The sequence below is a fragment of the Pan troglodytes genome, chromosome 3, assembly GCF_028858775.2.
Source record: "Pan troglodytes isolate AG18354 chromosome 3, NHGRI_mPanTro3-v2.0_pri, whole genome shotgun sequence".
Classification (NCBI taxonomy): Eukaryota; Metazoa; Chordata; class Mammalia; order Primates; family Hominidae; genus Pan; species Pan troglodytes.
The window spans coordinates 169,919,296-169,937,958 of NC_072401.2; the positions used below are offsets into that span (position 1 = coordinate 169,919,296).

The 18,663-nt window shown below is 37.0% G+C and overlaps 1 protein-coding gene across 6 annotated transcripts in view; it reads right to left on the bottom strand.

Moving 5' to 3' along the window:
* Nucleotides 1-18,663, bottom strand: part of DDX60 (DExD/H-box helicase 60) — a 173,223-nt gene that overhangs the window by 89,225 nt on the left and 65,335 nt on the right. For all 6 annotated transcript variants that reach the window (XR_010156235.1, XM_063808454.1, XM_063808453.1 and 3 more), the window contains 8 exons: nucleotides 17,571-17,666; nucleotides 14,380-14,495; nucleotides 13,371-13,513; nucleotides 13,112-13,221; nucleotides 8,250-8,354; nucleotides 7,568-7,696; nucleotides 6,437-6,561; nucleotides 958-1,116 (listed from right to left, as the gene is read on the bottom strand). Coding sequence is in view for 5 of the 6 variants with exons in the window: in XM_063808454.1 (XP_063664524.1) it covers nucleotides 958-1,116; nucleotides 6,437-6,561; nucleotides 7,568-7,696; nucleotides 8,250-8,354; nucleotides 13,112-13,221; nucleotides 13,371-13,513; nucleotides 14,380-14,495; nucleotides 17,571-17,666 (983 nt within the window). In the remaining variant the exon portion in view is untranslated. The remainder of the gene's footprint in view (nucleotides 1-957; nucleotides 1,117-6,436; nucleotides 6,562-7,567; nucleotides 7,697-8,249; nucleotides 8,355-13,111; nucleotides 13,222-13,370; nucleotides 13,514-14,379; nucleotides 14,496-17,570; nucleotides 17,667-18,663) is intronic.

The window sequence follows — 18,663 nt, forward strand, 5'->3', positions numbered from 1 at the left end:
GATACCAAAAAGGGAGCAATCAGGAAGGAGGGCACTCAAGGCAGATGGGTCAGTTCATGGAAAGGAAGAGGTTGAAAAGTAAGTCATGTGAGGAGAATCATAAATATTGAATATTGGTAGAGGAGAGTGGTAAGAAGTGAGACTGATAGAGTTAAGGCAAATACCAAAACATTTTGGCATAATGGTAAAGAAGTTTAGACTTCATCAGCTAAGCAAGGGCAAAGGAATAACATTGAGCATGGGATAATTTAATCAATTCAAATGTGTGCAAGATCATTTGTTGACTGGATTGGAGAGTGGTGAACCTCAAGGCTCTCAAGTCCAAAAAAAAGACTTCTGTGATCATCCAGGCAAGATATGATGAGCTTCTAAGCCAGGAAGTTACTTAAGATGGAGAGGATCATAGAGAGGGGATAAACATTTTGGCCCTAGAGTTGACAGAATTAGACATTGAGAGCAAGGAAGAGATGTTACATTAGCTAAGTCTTTCCAGGCATCAAATCAGCATTTCCATCCATTCTCAAGTTCTTTTTATGATCACTCATAAAACTGTGATGTTATATTAGTGAGACTTCTTTGTCATGACCAAAGACAAAGTGTGTAGTCTATATTTAAACCTTCTGAGAACTAAGTGATAGCCAGAGTTCATATATGTATCAAAGATGTGCTTATTGTGTAGGATGATTATGTCGGGTTATAAAATCTACCTAGGCTGACAGGCTGTGGTTCTACCTCTCCCAAGTCCTAAATGAGACTGATTGATGCAATTAAGGAATGAATGTACAATTATGGTCACTCATCTTTATCCCATTCTCTCACCCAAATGTACTCAATTTAGAAATAAGTCCAAGCGACAACTAGAACTTATTTATAGAACATATTCAATTTACGTTTCCTACTAGGACTTGGGGAGTATTTTAACCCTCTACTTATCAATTTGTTTAGTTAACTACTTACATGATCTTTTGTTTCTCTATGGATTTTTTAACTTTTCGAAGTTTGTTAGCCATGACATGGGCTTCTTTATCAGCTTTGGGAGGCCTTTTTGTCTCCTGCTTTTTCTTTAGGAAAGTGCTCGCACTTTCAGCTGCGTTTTCTACAGCTCCTAACTTGAATCTGGAAATAAAAAGAATGTGCGCCTTGAAAATAACATCATAAATACAATTCAAAACCATATTTCCATCTACTACTAGCATCCCGACATCTGCCTGTTGGGTTTTTAATACCCACCTTTATAAATGTTACCCAGAATGTGCACACCAGGTGTTCTGAATCAGCAGACTCCTTATTAACTACCTTATAGTAAATAATGTTGCCTACCCTCCCCTTCTCCCTCCCCGCTCCCCGCTCCGCCCCACCGCCACCCAGACATTACCCCTGGGACAATGCAATCAGAACTCATGGAAATTTTTCCTCTAAAAGTAGTCAAATATTCCATAAGCAAGGAACAGAGAACAATGGTTTTTCTTCGTTTATCTCCATTTATATACAGAAGACAGATAGCTATCCTCAACACCACCCTTCTCTAAAAATGAGAAAAAAAAAGATTAATTAACAAAAAATTGTTCTTTTGGTAGAAGGTGAGAACCTATGATTCTTTCCCAAAGAATAAACCCTAGTTGTTGCTGGACTTTGCAATGCAGAAACGTCTCCAAGGTCTGGGCTTTATACTTCTTGAAATGTAAATACCTAGGAATATAGTGATCCATACTTCCTGGCACCCTGGGGCTCAACCTGGCAACCTGGTCTAGGTTGGCTTTCTCAGATCTGAGCAATTAGCTACAAATTGCTAGACATTTATAGACAAATGGCTGCAGATCAAATTCTCCTGATATATGAAAAGTAAAATGTTTCTAGAGGAAGTAAAGGCAAACATTTCCTATGTTTATTTCACATGCATTTCCCTGTGTCAAGAAGCCAGGGCTTTTTACAGGAGCACTGAAAAGCCCAGGGAGGTCTTATTTCTCCACTGCATCTTGGTGGCAAAATGCTGTGGCTGCAAGTAGCCAATAGCTATTGCCACTATATTAACCATAGCTTATTATAGCAAGTCATAGATTTGGTTTGTATAATAAAGCTTTTTAAATCTATGTTGTGAAGCAAAGGGCCTTTCTAAAGTTTTTATAGAGCTAACATCAAAAGGAAATGTGTTTAGCTACTAAACAGTAAATAAACTGGCACACTGGTGAAGTAAGAATTTTAAAACTGACAGTCTATGCCACATGGCAAGAAATTTCATATAGTAGACAATAAAATAATAGTAATAGTAAACATTTAAGTTATACACAGTTGGCCGGGCATGGTGGCTCATGCCTGTAATCTCAGCACTTTGGGAGGCCGAGGTGGGCAGATCACCTGAAGTCAGGAGTTCGAGACCAGCCTGGACAACACGGTGACACAGAATACAAAAATTAGCCGGGCGTGGTGGCACATGCCTGTAATCCCAGCTTGGGAGGCTGAGGCAGGAGAATTGCTTGAACCTGGGAGGCGGAGGTTGCAGTGAGCTGAGATTGCACCACTGAACTCCAGCCTGGGCGACAGAGTGCAACTCCATCCCCCTTCAAAAAAAAAAAAATTATACACAGTTGTCAGGCATTATTCTCAGTGACTTCAGTATGTTAACTCATTTAGTACTCACAACAATCCTATGAAGAAGGCACTATTAATATTAATATTTCTATCAATATCCTTATTGCCAGATTCAGTGACCTGCCCAAGAGCCCACAGTTTATATGTGGCAGAGTCTGGCCTGCAGGCCCCTGTTCTCAAATCCTGTTTTTAACTGACATATGTTGCTTCTCTTTTTACATTAATGCAAGTTACTGGGGCCTAGGAATATATTACTTTTTTAAATAGTGTCACTTTCATCATACCACTTCATTTTTTAAAAAACTCTTGTTCAAAGATCACTTAGAAATAATGTTGCCTCTTAAATCTCTCTGATAACCTACATTTTATGTCAACCCAAACAAAACCAAAGAAAAACTATCTCCAAATATGTTGACTATATTTGGAATTAGAAATGAGAATTATAGGCCGGGCGCGGTGGCTCACGCCTGTAATCCCAGCACTTTGGGAGGCCGAGGCGGGCGGATCACGAGGTCAGGAGATCGAGACCATCCTGGCTAACACGGTGAAACCCCGTCTCTACTAAAAATACAAAAAATTAGCCAAGCGTGGTGGCGGGCGCCTGTAGTCCCAGCTACTCGGGAGGCTGAGGCAGGAGAATGGCGTGAACCCAGGAGGCGGAGCTTGCAGTGAGCCGAGATCGCGCCACTGCACTCCAGCCTGGGCGACAGAGCGAGACTCCGTCTCAAAAAAAAAAAAAAAAAGAAATGAGAATTATAACCCAAGATGCACAGCTATGGCAAGCCACATATGTATCTGAAGGAAGGAAGATAAAAGGAAGCTTGTACTGGCAAAAGGGGAAGTTCACATAAGCTGCTTAGAAACACGGTTCTTTCGTTTTGGAGACGCAGAACCAGAGCTGGCATCAATTTATCGGTGGAGATGCCATTACTGGGTGGGTGTTCTTTCAAGGGCATCTTATCTGAATTGCTTCAGCCCTAAATAAAGAACTGCCTGTGGGATTATTTTAGAAAGTCCTTGAGACAGTTTATCTCAGCCATGCAAGCATGAACACCCCGCCTTCATGCTCTCTCAGCTCCAGTCTGTTTGGATCTGACAAAAAGGGATCATCCTGGTATCTGCAACTTTCACAAGAATGAATGCAACCTAGAGATTAGACCTTATTCAATAACATTTTTGTAGCACTGTGCTAAGTGCTTTCATAACTTATGTTTATTTAATTCTCACTCCAATCCTTTGTACTATTATTTTGATCATCTCATTTTGCAAATAAGTAAATTAAGGCTTAAAGTCATTAAGTAGCTGTCCAGAAATAACACAATTCATGGGGGCAGAGGTGGGATCCAAGTTTGGGCCTGGCCATGAAGTGTGTGCCCTTAAGCACACACTGCCATTGCCATCAAACACTGAATATGCTCCATGTATTTTTTTTCAGAGATCAGACTGCAAAAGGCTTAAGGGTACACTACTATTTGAAAAGCTCCTAGAGGTAAAACTTGAGCCCAGACAAATCCTCAGATCCCTTGATGATCTGGGATCAAATTGTGTAATACCAAGGATGTTCACAGTTTATTTTGTAGAGAATTCAAGAGTCATATAAACATGCCAAGCTTCAATTCTTCAAGTATAATTAAACTTTTGATGTTTTGTGAAATATTTTAGTTTTAAAATATTTTAAGTATGTGAAGGATTTTGGAACATGCTACTCCCAAAATATACCACTCTGGCATATCAACTATTTTGAGTTGAAAGCACTAGAAAAAACAGCAGGGTCAAGAAGATCACTCTGATCTTCTTTCTTTTTCTTAAAAGTAGCAGATTAAATGCCCACAAAAATATGTTTTTATACCAGAAGGACAGTAACACTCCTATCTTCAAAGATGGGAACTTGAAGACAAGGAAAATCTATACTAACAAACCTTGTTAAACTAACTCTCACCTTCCTAGTCACATCTTCACCCAAGTTACCCTAGCCTGCACCCCTTTACTTTGTCACATTTTTCACAATTTACCACTCTTTGTCCAATGCACTATGTAAGTGTCCAACTCTAACTGTATCGTTGGGTTTTCATCTCCTTATGGAGCCTTCTGCACCACATAAAACATACTACATACATGTGCATGCTTTTCTATTGATTTGTCTTATATCAGTCTAATTCTGAGGCCCAGGTAAAAAAGCCTAAGGTGGTAGAAGTAAAATTTTGCCTCCCCTATATTTGTATGAAGGTATGAATAATAAACAGCTATTTTTCAGTTTCTGTTTTGCAGTGAGGCTTTCAGAAATATCCCAGAGGTACAGAATTACTTTTGTTTCTAATTACAGTCTATAGCCACACTTGAAAGTGAAATGGGTGAGCTTTGTAAATCCTTGGCAGTGCAGAAATGTATTTTCCTTATCCCAACAACAAAGATAAAAGGAGTAATATTATTGCAATCCCCCAAATTTGCAAACACAATCTTACATTCACCATCATCATTATTTCAGAAATATATCATCAATGATTCATCCCTATATGTCTGTTTACATGTGAGCAAGTTTCATTAAACTTTTCCACCTAACAAAGACTCTGGATTTATTTACTTCAGCTTCCATGGCTTAAGTGTAGCTTGAAATTGCCCAAAGTAAATAGAGTATTGTGTTCTAGTCCCAAACTATGTTACCAAAGTTAATCCAGGATCTAGTATGTTATCCATTTAATAAATTATACTTTGATGTCCAACGAAATTGCACTATTTTGTTCAATTTTAAGCTATTTGATACTATAATATATAAAATTTAGCAAGATATCAGTGTATCTGGATCAGAGTTCTCATTACTATAAATTAAATATAATAAAATACACTGTCAATAAGTAGTATATTGTGAAGATACTTTAATTTTATGTGGGATACTTGTGTGCATATACATTCAATTTGTTTTGCAAAGAACCTTTATGTATTAAAAATTAACAAGGCTAAATAAAAAATAATAGTTTACAGTAGAAAGAAAACAAAAAATAGAGTAGCAAGCTAAATAAAGAAGGTAATTCATAATAGCACAAATACAAATATAAGAATTGAACTAGAAAGTTGTATTTTTTTCTATGTCGTCTTTAATTTCTTTTTTTAAAATTATACTTTAAGTTCTAGGGTACATGTGCACAACGTGCAGGTTTGTTACACATGTATACATGTGCCATGTTGGTGTGCTGCACCCATTAACTCACCATTTACATTAGGTATATCTCCTAATGCTATGCCTCCCCTCTCCCCCCACCCCACAACAGGCCCTGGTGTGTGATGTTCCCCTTCCTGTGTCCAAGTGTTCTCATTGTTCAATTCCCACCTATGAGTGAGAACATGCGGTTTTTAAACAAAACGTATGTATTCAAATAACCAATGGGTCCCAGAAATAGTAATGAACACTGCACTACGATAGGGAACTTTGTATAACTCCCCTCACCTTAAAGCAGCAGTCGCCAACCTTTGTGGCACCGGGGACTGGTTTCATGGAAGACAACTTGGCAGTGGGTGGCGGTGGGGAAGTGGTGCACAAGGATTGAGGGGGATGGTTTCGGGATGAAACTGCCCCACCTCAGATCACCAGACATTCGTTAGATTCTCATAAGGAGCATGCAACCTAGATCCCTCACATGTGCAGTTCACAATAGGGTTGATGTGACAGGAAGTGGAGCTCAGGCAGCAATGCTCGCTGGCCCACCACTCACCTCCTGCTCTATGGCACAATTCCTAACAGACCATGGGCTGGGCCAGTGACGGTCTGTGGCCCGGAGGTTGGGGACCTCTGCCTTAAAGGAATGAGTCTAATACAATTACAAGCAAAACCAAATTGAATTAAATAACTTACAAAAAAAATAGTGCAGGTAACTTCTCCATTTTCCTCAGTTTTTCAACTAGAAGTGGAAACATGGTGATCATGTTTTCTGGACTCAAATCTGCTTCAGGACTAAGATTCTGAAGTACCATTCTGGCCTGTAGTGGTGAATACAAAACAATTTTAAGTTCTGCATGAGAAAGAAAGAAATTACTACTTTTTGCTAAAATATTTTCATAGTTGTCTAATATATGTTTTTGGGTTTTTTTTAAATAGTCCTATGAAAGTACATTATAAAACGAGGCAAAGAACCATCAAAGAAACATACAAATCCATACACTAGAGAACAAAAATTTGGCAGTAATATATACACACATATGCAATTTAACCTGCAATTTTTAAGACAATACAAATCAGGAATAGAAGGATTTTTCAGCAAATGATGCTGGTTTCACTATGACAAGAGGGCAAGTGTGAATCAGTTTCTACATTATGTCAAAAAATCACATCCAAATATATTTTCAAGGTCTGTAAATGACAAAATAGCTAGAAGAAAATGTAACTCAATTATATTATGTTTTTGAATGGGAGTAGATTAAGGTATTACAACAAAAAAAAATCCAATGAGAAAAGTCTAATATATGTCATTCCTCAATCTGCACCAATAAATCCAATTTCAAAATATGAAGACCATCAACTTATTAAAACAAATATCCATAACTTATATAATTCCAGGTAAAGTTTTAATATACAAATAGTTCCTACAACCTGAAATAAGAAGAAAAGGACAATAAACTCCAAGTCAAAAAAGACAGAGGAGTAAAACAATCTTCTCAGAGACTGTTACTGTGAGTTCAGTTTCTCTACTGCCAAAGTATCAACAATATCATCTCTATGGATAGTGAACATTCTGTTCTTATCTGCTATGCCATTTAGAAGCAACCAGTAGCCTCTGGCACATGGTTCAGAAGACACTGAGGATAAGACAAAGACCAGTTTACTTTCTCTTTTTATTCTATCTCAGAATTACTAGACTTCAAGTTCAACTTAAATTTCTAAAATAAAAATTGAGGATTAAAAAAATCAGAAAATGGTATTAACTGAATGATATAACTCAAGAAAACAACAAAAATAAAGTTTGGCCAAAAAGCATATGAAAATTACCTGCTCTACGTTGCCATTTTTAATCCAACTTGTTAATTCTGCCTTTAGACTCTCTTCATATTTTCTAGCATCCATCTTTTTAATGACTAATTTATTGTTAAAATGAATGAAGTTTTCTGGGCACAGTTCCTTGGAAACAAATATTACAAAATTAGGCACAATCATGCAAGAAAATCCAAAAGTATTTCTCAATTATATGCCTCATTAACAGCCTTACAAGTTTCTTGAGCGCAGAGATGGTTAAACTTTTTATCTCCACATGGCTTCTAATGCATAACGTTACTAGGATGGATGAGCTCTTCAAAAGAGAGGATACAAAGCAAAACAAAGTAGAAGATGAAAACAAACAGCAATTGGGACTTAGAAGGGAAGCAAGTGTAATAAAAAGAAATATGAATCTAAGGTGTAAGAAGACTGAAATATAATAGTGTTCTAGAAGTTGCAGAAGTTGAAAAGATTTCAAAAAAAAAAAGAAGAAATATTCTCAGGAATTAAATAAAATACAAATTAAAACCCATTAAAAAACAAACAGATAATGTTAGAAATATGAGAAGAGGCACTCTTATTGTAGGAAGAGTCAACTAATAATTTTAAAAGATTAGATGCCAGTGATTAGAAAGGGTGAGAGTTTGTCAATGTTATCATCCTCTATAATAGGATTAATTACATCTTTATTATTTACCTGGGCCCGGGGCCAACTTTTCCAAATTTGAAACATGGCATCATACAGCTGGATGCTTTCTCGAGGTGAAAGGGTAAGATCAGGAGGGAATCCATACCTTTCAATCTGTTTAAAATAAAATTAAAATTTTTACCCTTTATTTTATTTTATGTCGTATCCTTTGCCTCTTAGTCACTATCATAACCCAAAGACACTGAAAGGCAATAAACTAAAATGTTCAAATGCTGATAGGTGCTAAATGCTACCAAATTCTATCAACACAGTTCCCTGAATCACAAAAGAGGGAAAAAAGCCAAAAGCCCACCAAAAAATTTTAATATTACTTCCTAAGACCTTTTCATTGTGCTAATTTCTATGAACTGACTTCATAATTGAAATCAGAGCGATGGGAAGCTGAAAGATTTGTGGACTCAGTTTAGACAATACATAACCTCTACCTTACAGCTAACACCAAAACTGATGTAATTAAGAATGTGATTATTTACTTTTATGTGTACCAAGCCAGGCTAAAATGGGAAAATCTTATTTGCTTAAATTTCAAGATAAGAATTGGGTCAACTTCAAGATAAAGGCTCTCAAACCACCTTCAAGACTCCAAGAAATTTCTCCCAAAGGTCACTGACAGGTCTGCTTTAAGTCTTCTTAATAATGTATGCCATTCATTTTTTCCACAAATATTTTTAAGTGGAAATAAAAAATTCCTGTTCTCAAAAAGTTTCACTGTAGTATTTTCTACTGGTTTCAATCACTACTGCTACAAATCATTTGCATGTAGAAACATACTCTCTGAGATGTTAATAGGAATGTAGTATAGACTGAATGTTTGTCTTCCCCCAAAACTGACATATTGAAACCGAATCCCCAATGTGATGGTATCTGGAGGCAAATCCTTTGGGAGATGATTCGGTCATGAAGGAAGAACCCTCATGAATGGGATTAATGCTGTTATAAAAGAGACCACAGAGATCTCCCCTGTCCCTTCTGCCATGTGAGGGCACAGCAAGAAGACAGCTATCTATGAACCAGAAAGCAGGCCCCCACAAGACACCAAATCTCCCAGTGCCTTGACCTTGGACTTCCCAGCCTCCAGAATTCTGAAAAATAAATCTTTGTTTCTAAAACCTCTCAATTTGTGATATTTTTGTTACAGAAGCCTGTTGAATGGGCTAAGACAGTATTCTTCAAAAAAGAAAAAGGAGAGAGAAATGATATATATTGTATCAAATAGGATTCTTTGGGATTTCTCACTGGAAATGTTAAATCTCAAAGAAGTAAATACAGCATGCAAATGTATCCAAAATAATTTGACAATAGGGCACTTGCTTTCGTAAATAGCTATTAATACGTTTTAAAATTCAGGTTTCAAATTTCGGGGCTAAAAAAGCCACTCCAAACACAACACAGTTGAAAAAAACTGGAGATGATGTTTGGTAGAATGGAAAGTACGGAGAGTTTGAATCAGAAGATCTGGTTCTAATTGCACCTGTAAATGCTAGTTCCTCATCCATAATATAGGAATGAAAATACAATATTTTTACTTCCACCCTAAAGACTGCAGTGAGAGCAGACAAAATCAACATATGTTCTTCAAACCTTTAAAACTATAGAACGTAAAACAATTCCCGGAATCATCATTTAACATCTCAGTTGGAGTCCTGAAAGATAGCTAAATGCTAAGGACTATATTATGTCAACATACTAAATAAAACAAAACACCTATTATTTTGTAATGTTGGCATCTTGCTCTCTTGTTAGGTATTACTTGAAAGTGGTTACTTATTCGACCTATCTAAAATAAAAACATACAATAAATCCAAGATTTATTATAATTTTAAAATATAAATCTTCTGTTTTTGGTTGCTAGAATGCTTATGATTTCTTAAGTCTCTTAGCCTTTTAGAGAGGTCTGAGCTTCCTCATTTCTAAAATGGAGGATAATTCTGCCTGTGACATAGATTTCTTATGAGAATTATATTAGATAACATATGTAACAGACTTAGTAAAATGCCTGGCATATGATTAATGCCACAGCCATCAATATGATTGACTAATTATCCCTTATAGTTCTTAATCTTTTAAATCAGTTTAACAGTCCTATGCCTAAATACTGGGGATCCAATTCAGTTGTTCTCCACTACACAGTGACTAATGATCCTGCAAAAGTTGAGTGAGTCTAGGCAGAAAATGAAGAGAAATAAAAGGTCACAGATTTGTACCATTCTTTATTTATAAACACAATAGTATTATACCATGATGCTATTTTTGTAAACCACATTGTCCCTAATGTCATAGGTGACGGTAGGCATTGATCTATGCTGAGCAGAAACAGATAGACAGCAGTTCTTTCAAGGACTTCCTGGGGCTGATAGCTCTCCAGGAGTCAGCAGCTGTTCCTGTGTGGCATGAAAATTGGGCCAAAAGCCAAAGACACTGTCCTTAGCCAGAAACAAGCCATGTATGGATTGAAGGTGATCCCTCACCATGGTTGGATTCAGACCAGCTCACTAGTGGGTCCTGCCCCCACTCCTGAAATCATTTTTATACTACAACTATAGAGGAAAGGACCCAGGTGGATGGCCCTTCTTATGTTGCCATAGTTTATTATGTTTTTTTCTTGCCACTCCATTTTTTCATATTAATCTGAAAAACAGACTACACAAGACCAGGAATTATTTACTCAGTTGAAAGGTCTCCTTGGTTTTTATCACTGCTTCTTTAGGATATGTCCTGTATAAACACATGCTATACATGCAGCTGTCAAAACGGACTTACTAATACCTAAGTCTTTATGTTCATTCTGCATTCCTGCCACAAAAGTCTAGACATCTTAAGAAGACTCATACAACAGCATGACCTTTGCAGAAGTCATCTGGGGTCACAGCACACTGTAGTAGTTCTATTGCTTTCCAGTTACTCCATTAATAGCTACTGAAAATAGAGGAAAGGCACTTGGACCAAAATGACAATTTCAGCAAGTACTCCAAACCACTATATTCATTGCTGCTTAAAGATAATCTGCCTTGAACCATCCTACACAGAATAATTTTTAAAAACTATACTGTTTTTAAAATGCCAGGTAATGATGAAAATGTCAGATAACTCCTGGATATCATAAAGGAAAGAAGGGAGGGAAGGAGGGAAGGAGGGAAGGAAGGGAAGGGAAGGGAAGGGAAGGGAGAAAGCAAAATGAGAGAATAAAGTGCCTTTTATTCTTATATGTGGGTTATCATCCATATTCTAGATTTGGGGTATGAGTTAAGTCACAAGAATTTTGTCCATATTTAGGTTTATTTAGAATTTGGATTGGGCCATTGTCACACAAGAGATAAGTTCCCATAACAAAATCCTATTAGAAAATTACCATCAGCCAGCTTGCTTTTAGAAGCCAACTTGTTTGAGATTGTATCCTGGCCCCACCATTTACTTAATGATGCAACACTGAGTTAGTTAAGTTCTCTATGCCTCACTTTCCTCATTGTAAAATGGGAATAGTATTAAGACATCTATCATAAGATTGTTGTAATGGTTAAAAGAGGTTTAAAAACGTAGAATTTTTAGAACATGAAGTAAGTGCTCAATTTAGGTTAGCTGTTCTTATTTAACATACACTTAGTACCTTTTATATACATAGCAATTTGTTAGGAAATGAAGGACACAAAATTTGTCTTCGAAGAGTTATTCTAGTAAGTAAAGACTATATGCATGTAAACAACTTAAGCAGTAAGCTCATCATGGCTGGTGTCGTATTAGAAACACAGACAAGGTATTATTGAGAGAAGAAAGATTACATCTAGCTAAGAAAGTCAGAGAATAATTCAGAAAAGGTTTCACATTTGAAGAATTATGGAAGATGAACAGGATCTGAATGACTGGTATTTGGCATCCGGTTTGAAATATTCTAAGAGCAATATATAGCATGAGGGCTGCCAGGTAAGATATCCCCAGTGAATGAATGGAAAGGAGATTGGGGCCAGGTCATAGATGACCTTGGTTGTCAAGCTAAGGAGGTATGCATTTAGCTTTTTCCAAAAGAAAGTCAAAAGAGACTTGGAAAGATCAAAATTATCTTCAAAGAAAGCTGAGAGTTACATTTAATTATATTCGTGTCAAATTATGTTGACTTTTGTGCTCTAAAAATTTTACATATTTTACCTCCTTTAATCATCACAACAATCTTATGATGGATGCCTTATTATGTTTAACATAACAGAATTTGGAATATATTTAAGGTTTTAGAAGGAAGACAAAACTATTGACTAATCATCACTTTGAAAGCCAAAGGAAGTTTAAATGGGCCATGTATGGGACTAGGATGAGAGAGGAAGAGAACTATGCAAGAAAAATTAAGAAATCTTTCCCCACTCACAGCCCGGTGTCCCAGCTGAAATCTTCCTAAGACCTCCACGTTACTGGCTCACCACCAAAAAAATCATGTCGTGATTGCTACGTCAGTGAGAATGTCTTTTACCTGATTTTTCTATGTACTACGGATTGTCTACATATAATTGTACGGCTGCACTATGAGAAGAATTAGTGTCAGAGGGGTAGACAGACAAGACATGGGAGCTGAGAGGAAGAAAAATTGCCAAAGAAAACATCCGAGAATAAATAAAATTAGCTAAAAATTCAGGTTAAATTTGTAGTGGTTTTTAATCTTTGTGTATTCAGGCATTGTTGAAGAACCAATGAGAATTAGAAAGAATACTCTTGTTATTTTTTTAAATTAAGGTTAAAGTATCAGTTTCTGTAATTCTGTAATTCTATTCTATAATTCTGATAAATATCAATTAGGCAGCATTTATTTATAATATATACAAATATTTTATATTACTTAGAACAAATATGGCTAAAATATTACTTACATGATCTGTTGTTAGTGCAGCACATGGGTGAAAATGATCAAAATGAATGTCACCATGTTTTATTGAACATACATGCTTCTCTAGATCATTATACCTCTCTCCATAGAGCACTAAAAATGAAGAACAAGAATTTCCACATCAATGGAAATGTAATCACTGAAACAAATTTAAAGTAAACGGCATCAAGATCAAGGTAATGGCAGATTTTTTAAAAATAATAAAGTAAAAGGCAAGCTTTATATAAATATATCAAACATACCAAGTCTAACTTTATACGATTGTTTTACTTGCAAGTAGTCTTTGGGAAAGCCGGCCTGACGACCCACATGTCTTTTAGAAGCGGTATTATTTTCAATTATTTTGTCTTCTTGTTTCCAGTACCATTTTACCGATTGTAGCCACCTTAAAAAATAAATGTACATATTATTTAGGCAGAACATGGAACTACTTCCTGTGAAATTAAGTAGTTTAAGTAAAGACAATTTCATCTTCCTTATAAAGTGTACTTAGGGGAATAGACTCAGAAGCCAGACTACCTGAAATTAAATCCCAACCTTCTTAGTAATAGCTGTGTCTCTTGGTTGAATAACTTCATCTTTCTGTACCTAGTTTTCCACATTTTAAAATGGAAATATGGTAGTCATATTGGAACTGTGACTATTTAATAGTAGTAATGGAAGTAAGCATAAATCATAAGGGTTGCTGGGCATTTAAAATAAATTAATACATGTAAAGCACTTAGTACTGGGCACATAGGAGGTATTATAGGATTGTTATTAGTAAATAAATAAATATTATTGTAAAGTAAAAAAAATTATTAGTAGTAGGCAAAAATCAAGCCCAATGACAAGATAAAATGGGGCTTTCATCTAATAAGAATTTGCTATCTTTCTAAACATCTCTGTAAAGTGGGAAAATGGACCACAGGACCCATGGCTGAGTGTGTTGTTATATCATTTTATTTTTTATTTCTTGGTGAAGGACAAAAAAAGAAACAAAAATATATCTTTTCTGATGAATCATTTTTGGGATGGGGGAAATTTCCTACTCAATTGTAGATCTAGGTGGGGAAGTCCTTAATTTATACAGGGTGGCTTTCCTCAACTATGGCCAGGAGGTGTAGAGAGATGCAGTTTCTTGAAGATTCAGAAATAAACTACTAAATTCACTAGAAAATTATGAAACTCCTCAGAATCCACAGAGAAATTATGAAATTCAAACATTCAAAATAGATAAACACTCTGTCCAAATTGAAACTTAATGCCTACTCGGTGAGATGTTCAGGATTACTTATGGTAGCTGAAAGAGCCAAAAAGGGACATCGGATCATGACAAGGAGATGTTCCCAGATTTCTGCTCCAATTTCTCCACCAAGACAATGAACCTATTAAACAACAACAAAAAAATCTCAACTGAAAAGTTGATTTAAAAATAGCAAATGAAAGTTAAGACATGGAATCTTGAAATTGTCATGCATGCCTTCCCATCGCCTTTAAGTGACCATGCCAAGTTTAAAGAAATATTAAAAATCCTCACAACCAAGGCACCCACAGTTCTGCTTTACTTTACTTTCAAAAATTTCCTTCAACTCAATGCATTTCTCTTCATGTCTACCGCCAACCTAGCTATTCTCATATCTCAGCAGCGTTACCACAATATCCACTTGACTACTGTACTTAGCCTCCCTATCTCCCCTTAAATTCTTCACATCACAGCCAAAATAAAAATGTTGGCCGGGCGCGGTGGCTCACACCTGTAATCCCAGCACTTTGGGAGGCCGAGGAGGGCGGATCACGAGGTCAGGAGATCGAGACCATCCTGGCTAACACAGTGAAACCCCGTCTCCACTAAGAAAACAAAAAAAATTAGCCGGGCGTGGTGGCGGGTGCCTGTAGTCCCAGCTACTTCGGAGGCTGAGGCAGGAGAATGGCGTGAACCCGGAAGGCAGAGCTTGCAGTGAGCTGAGATCGCGCCACTGGGTTCCAGCCTGGGCAACAGAGCGAGACTCCATCTCAAAAAAAAAAGTTTAAAAAGATAAACTATATCAAGTCATGTCACTAAATAAATTGCTTTAATATCTTCCCTTTGCATGTGAAATAAAATATAAACTCCTTAATGGGATGTATAATGTCTGGCATCATTTGGCCGCTGCTGCCTCTCTGGCTTTATCTCAATCCACTGTCTCCACCTTTACTATGGTCCAGAAAGAATGACCTTTTCTTTGTTCCTTGAACTCACCCTTTCTACCCAAGAGCTTTCACATATATTATTCCCTCTGCTTAAAATACTCTTACCCTCTATTATTCAAATGGTAGAGTTCAGCTCGATGCCACTCCATAAAAAAGACTTTTCTGACCACCTATTCCAGAGTTGCCTCCTCCTGACACTCTGCCAGGACTGCAGTCATGACAGCCTGGTCTCTCCCTTCACAGTTTGTACCAACGTGGGCTGGCATCATCATTTGTGAGCTCACTTGTTTATTTCCTCTTTCTTAATTAAACTGCTGTCAGCTCCAGTGTCTAATAGATAAGGCATTAAGTAAACTGTAACCTTAGACCTGAATATTCTATTCCTAGCCACTGACACAAAGCCTAGCACTGAGGAGGCACTCCTTAAATATCTGCTGAGTAAATGAACGGATGAGCAAATCAAACTAGATTCAGAAAAGAGTCTCAAATGTGGTCTTCATTTAAGAGATTAAAGTATGACACCTAGCAAGCAACTGAAAAAGACTTACTATCAAAGTCAAATTATATACCTATTAGAATATGCATACCCACTGCCCATCTGGGCTTGTCCTGGTGAGATAAAATACCACTCCATCAAATATTGACCTTATGCTTTGCATTAGATAGCACTGTTCCCTGATTCTGCCAGAATAGACATTAGCCTTTAAAACCTTTTGGTTTTATCCCTTACACAAAATTTGAAAAACTGAAATAGCCAAAGTCATATCGTCATATCACTTCAGAGTTTTGAGATCAGATTTTAATTCAAAGTTCTAGATTGCATAGACAAAGTTGTTGGATTTTTGAAAACTATAATATTCAAGACCTTCACGATGCAATATGAGATTAACCAAAAATAAATATAATAAATAAGTATCAAACAAATCCAAAGCACAGCCTATTTGGTAGCTCCAAGTTTACAGCAAGGAAAAGGTAAGTTACAGAGATTTGTTAAACTTTTCCCCTTTGAATGTAAAATTCCACAGAGTCAAAGAATATATCTTTCTATCATGTTTTAAATCTCTTTTAATAAATATTCCCCCTTTTTTTCTTTCTTTCTTTCTTTCTTTTTTTTTTTTTTTTGGAGATGGAGTTTCACTCTGGTACCCAGGCTGGAGTGCAGTGGTACGATCTTGGCTCACTGCAACCTCCACCTCCTGGGTTCAAGTGGTTCTCCTGCCTCAGCCTCCTGAGTAGCTGAGATTACAGGCGCCTGCCACCACACCCAGCTAATTTTTGTATTTTTAGTAGAGATGGGGTTTCACCACGTTGGCCAGGCTGGCCTCAAACTCCTGACCTCAGGCAATCTGCCCACCTCAGCTTCCCACAGTCCTGGGATTACAGGTGTGAGCCACCATGCCTGACCAATAAATATTCCAAATAATGCTGCAATATAGCTTTGCTAAGTATCTTCCATTTGCCCCAATAAATCGCTACAAATCTACATTGTTTTTTATTCTGCTCTCTCTTCCCAGGGAAGCTGACCTATAGACACTTCGTCAAAAGGACTCTTATGATTTCTGGTTCCACTGCGTTTGGCCTATGGAGGGTCTTGGCCATAGATCAGAAGAAGTGGGGAGACTGAGGCTGAGGTCATTTTTCCATTGGCTCCTTTCCTGCAAAGCTACCTTGAATCAGCTATGTTCCTCACAATATGGCCAACTCAATTGGAATCTCCTTTTGAGTTTCCATAAATGCTTCCACGCCCTGCCCCTTTAAGCCTAGGGGCAAACTACTAGCTCTATATTACTGCACTAACCCTTGTGGATTCCCTCGCATACACCTTTGAAAAATACAGTTCTTGAATTATTGCATTTCAAGAGTGTCATTTAATTATCTGTTGGGATCATGACTGATAAAACTTATGTAATTGACATCATTGTTAGAACCAAAAATTATTTACTTTAGAGGTCAAAGATTGGATTGAAATCTCTGTCCAGGGAAACTTGTACCAGGATGGTTGAATTCTATTTCCCCTGAAACCGTTGTCAATGAAGGATTCCACTCCCATACAGAACTCTGCAGGGTGCATCATTTTACCCTATTGAGTCACAACAGGAAAAGGGAGCCAAAAAAGTGATTTTTCCTGAAAAATCACTCAGGAAAAAAAAACGGAGGCCTTCTCAATCTGAACTCCATCCAAGGGGATAGATGTCCTGAAACACCAAATATCTTCATTGCTATGCAAGTGTGCACTAGGGAATTAAGTAAAGAAAGAACACCAAACCTACCTCATCAAATATAACATATCTGATCTTTTTCACCCAGTTTTGGCGATGAGGAGCAAGCAGCAGAATTTCAAAGCAGGCAGGCACTGTAATAAGTACCTACAAAGAATAATATTGTGTGAAGTAACATTTTGAGCACTTACTATGTGTTGACATATTTACAGGAATATGTAAGATAGACTTATGAGTCCTGAATGTACCTGCTGATAACTGGCATATAGCATTGCTTCTGAGAATTCAGGGTTTCATCAAAACTGTGCTATATTCATTGGAACCATATGAAACTGAAATTTTGTTAGGCCAAAAATGGTAGAAAATCAGATTTGAAGTTTACATCCTTGTTTATGAGCATTCAGGGTTTAAAAATAGAAATTATTCATTGTCACAAGTTTCATTCTTTAAAACCTGACACTGACATAGAGTTTAGATTGAAAGATGTTTATTAAGAATCAGCTAGTGTGAAAAGAGCAGGGAAGCAGAATGAGCAGAGGGGGAAGCCTAACTGCAAGGCAGGCCTGATGGAGCCTCAGCCAACCTAGCTCGCAGTTCTGGAGTAAGGACTGCTGTCAGAGTTGTTCCACATCAAGCCACAGCAGCCCGCTGTTTATACTTCTACTTAGCTCAGTTGCAGGGTAGAGACTGTGGAGGCAGAACTGGGGGAGCTGATGGCTGGCATCTATCTTAACCACACTCCCCACATCAAGTCCTTCTTTGAAAGGCAATCTGGGTAGAACATCTCCATGTCTACCATGCAATCTTCTATAATCATGTGTTCATTCTTATTTAGTCTTAATTGTTGGTCTGTGAGTTCATAAGGGTGAAAACTGTCTATGATTTAACACCAGGTATACGATCCATAATACAACATTTTCTAAATCATGAGTATCCTTAATAGATACTTATGAAGAAAAAGTAATTGATTTAAAATTGAGATTTGTTAATTTTCTATAACATAGCATTCTTCAGATCATTCTGAATCCCTTTACAAACCAAGACAATGCAATAAAATATTAATGAAATCAGAAATCCAAAGGTCAGTGTCCTTAGAGAAAGATGAGTTCTAGTTCTCACTCTTTGAAATGTAACAATATTACAT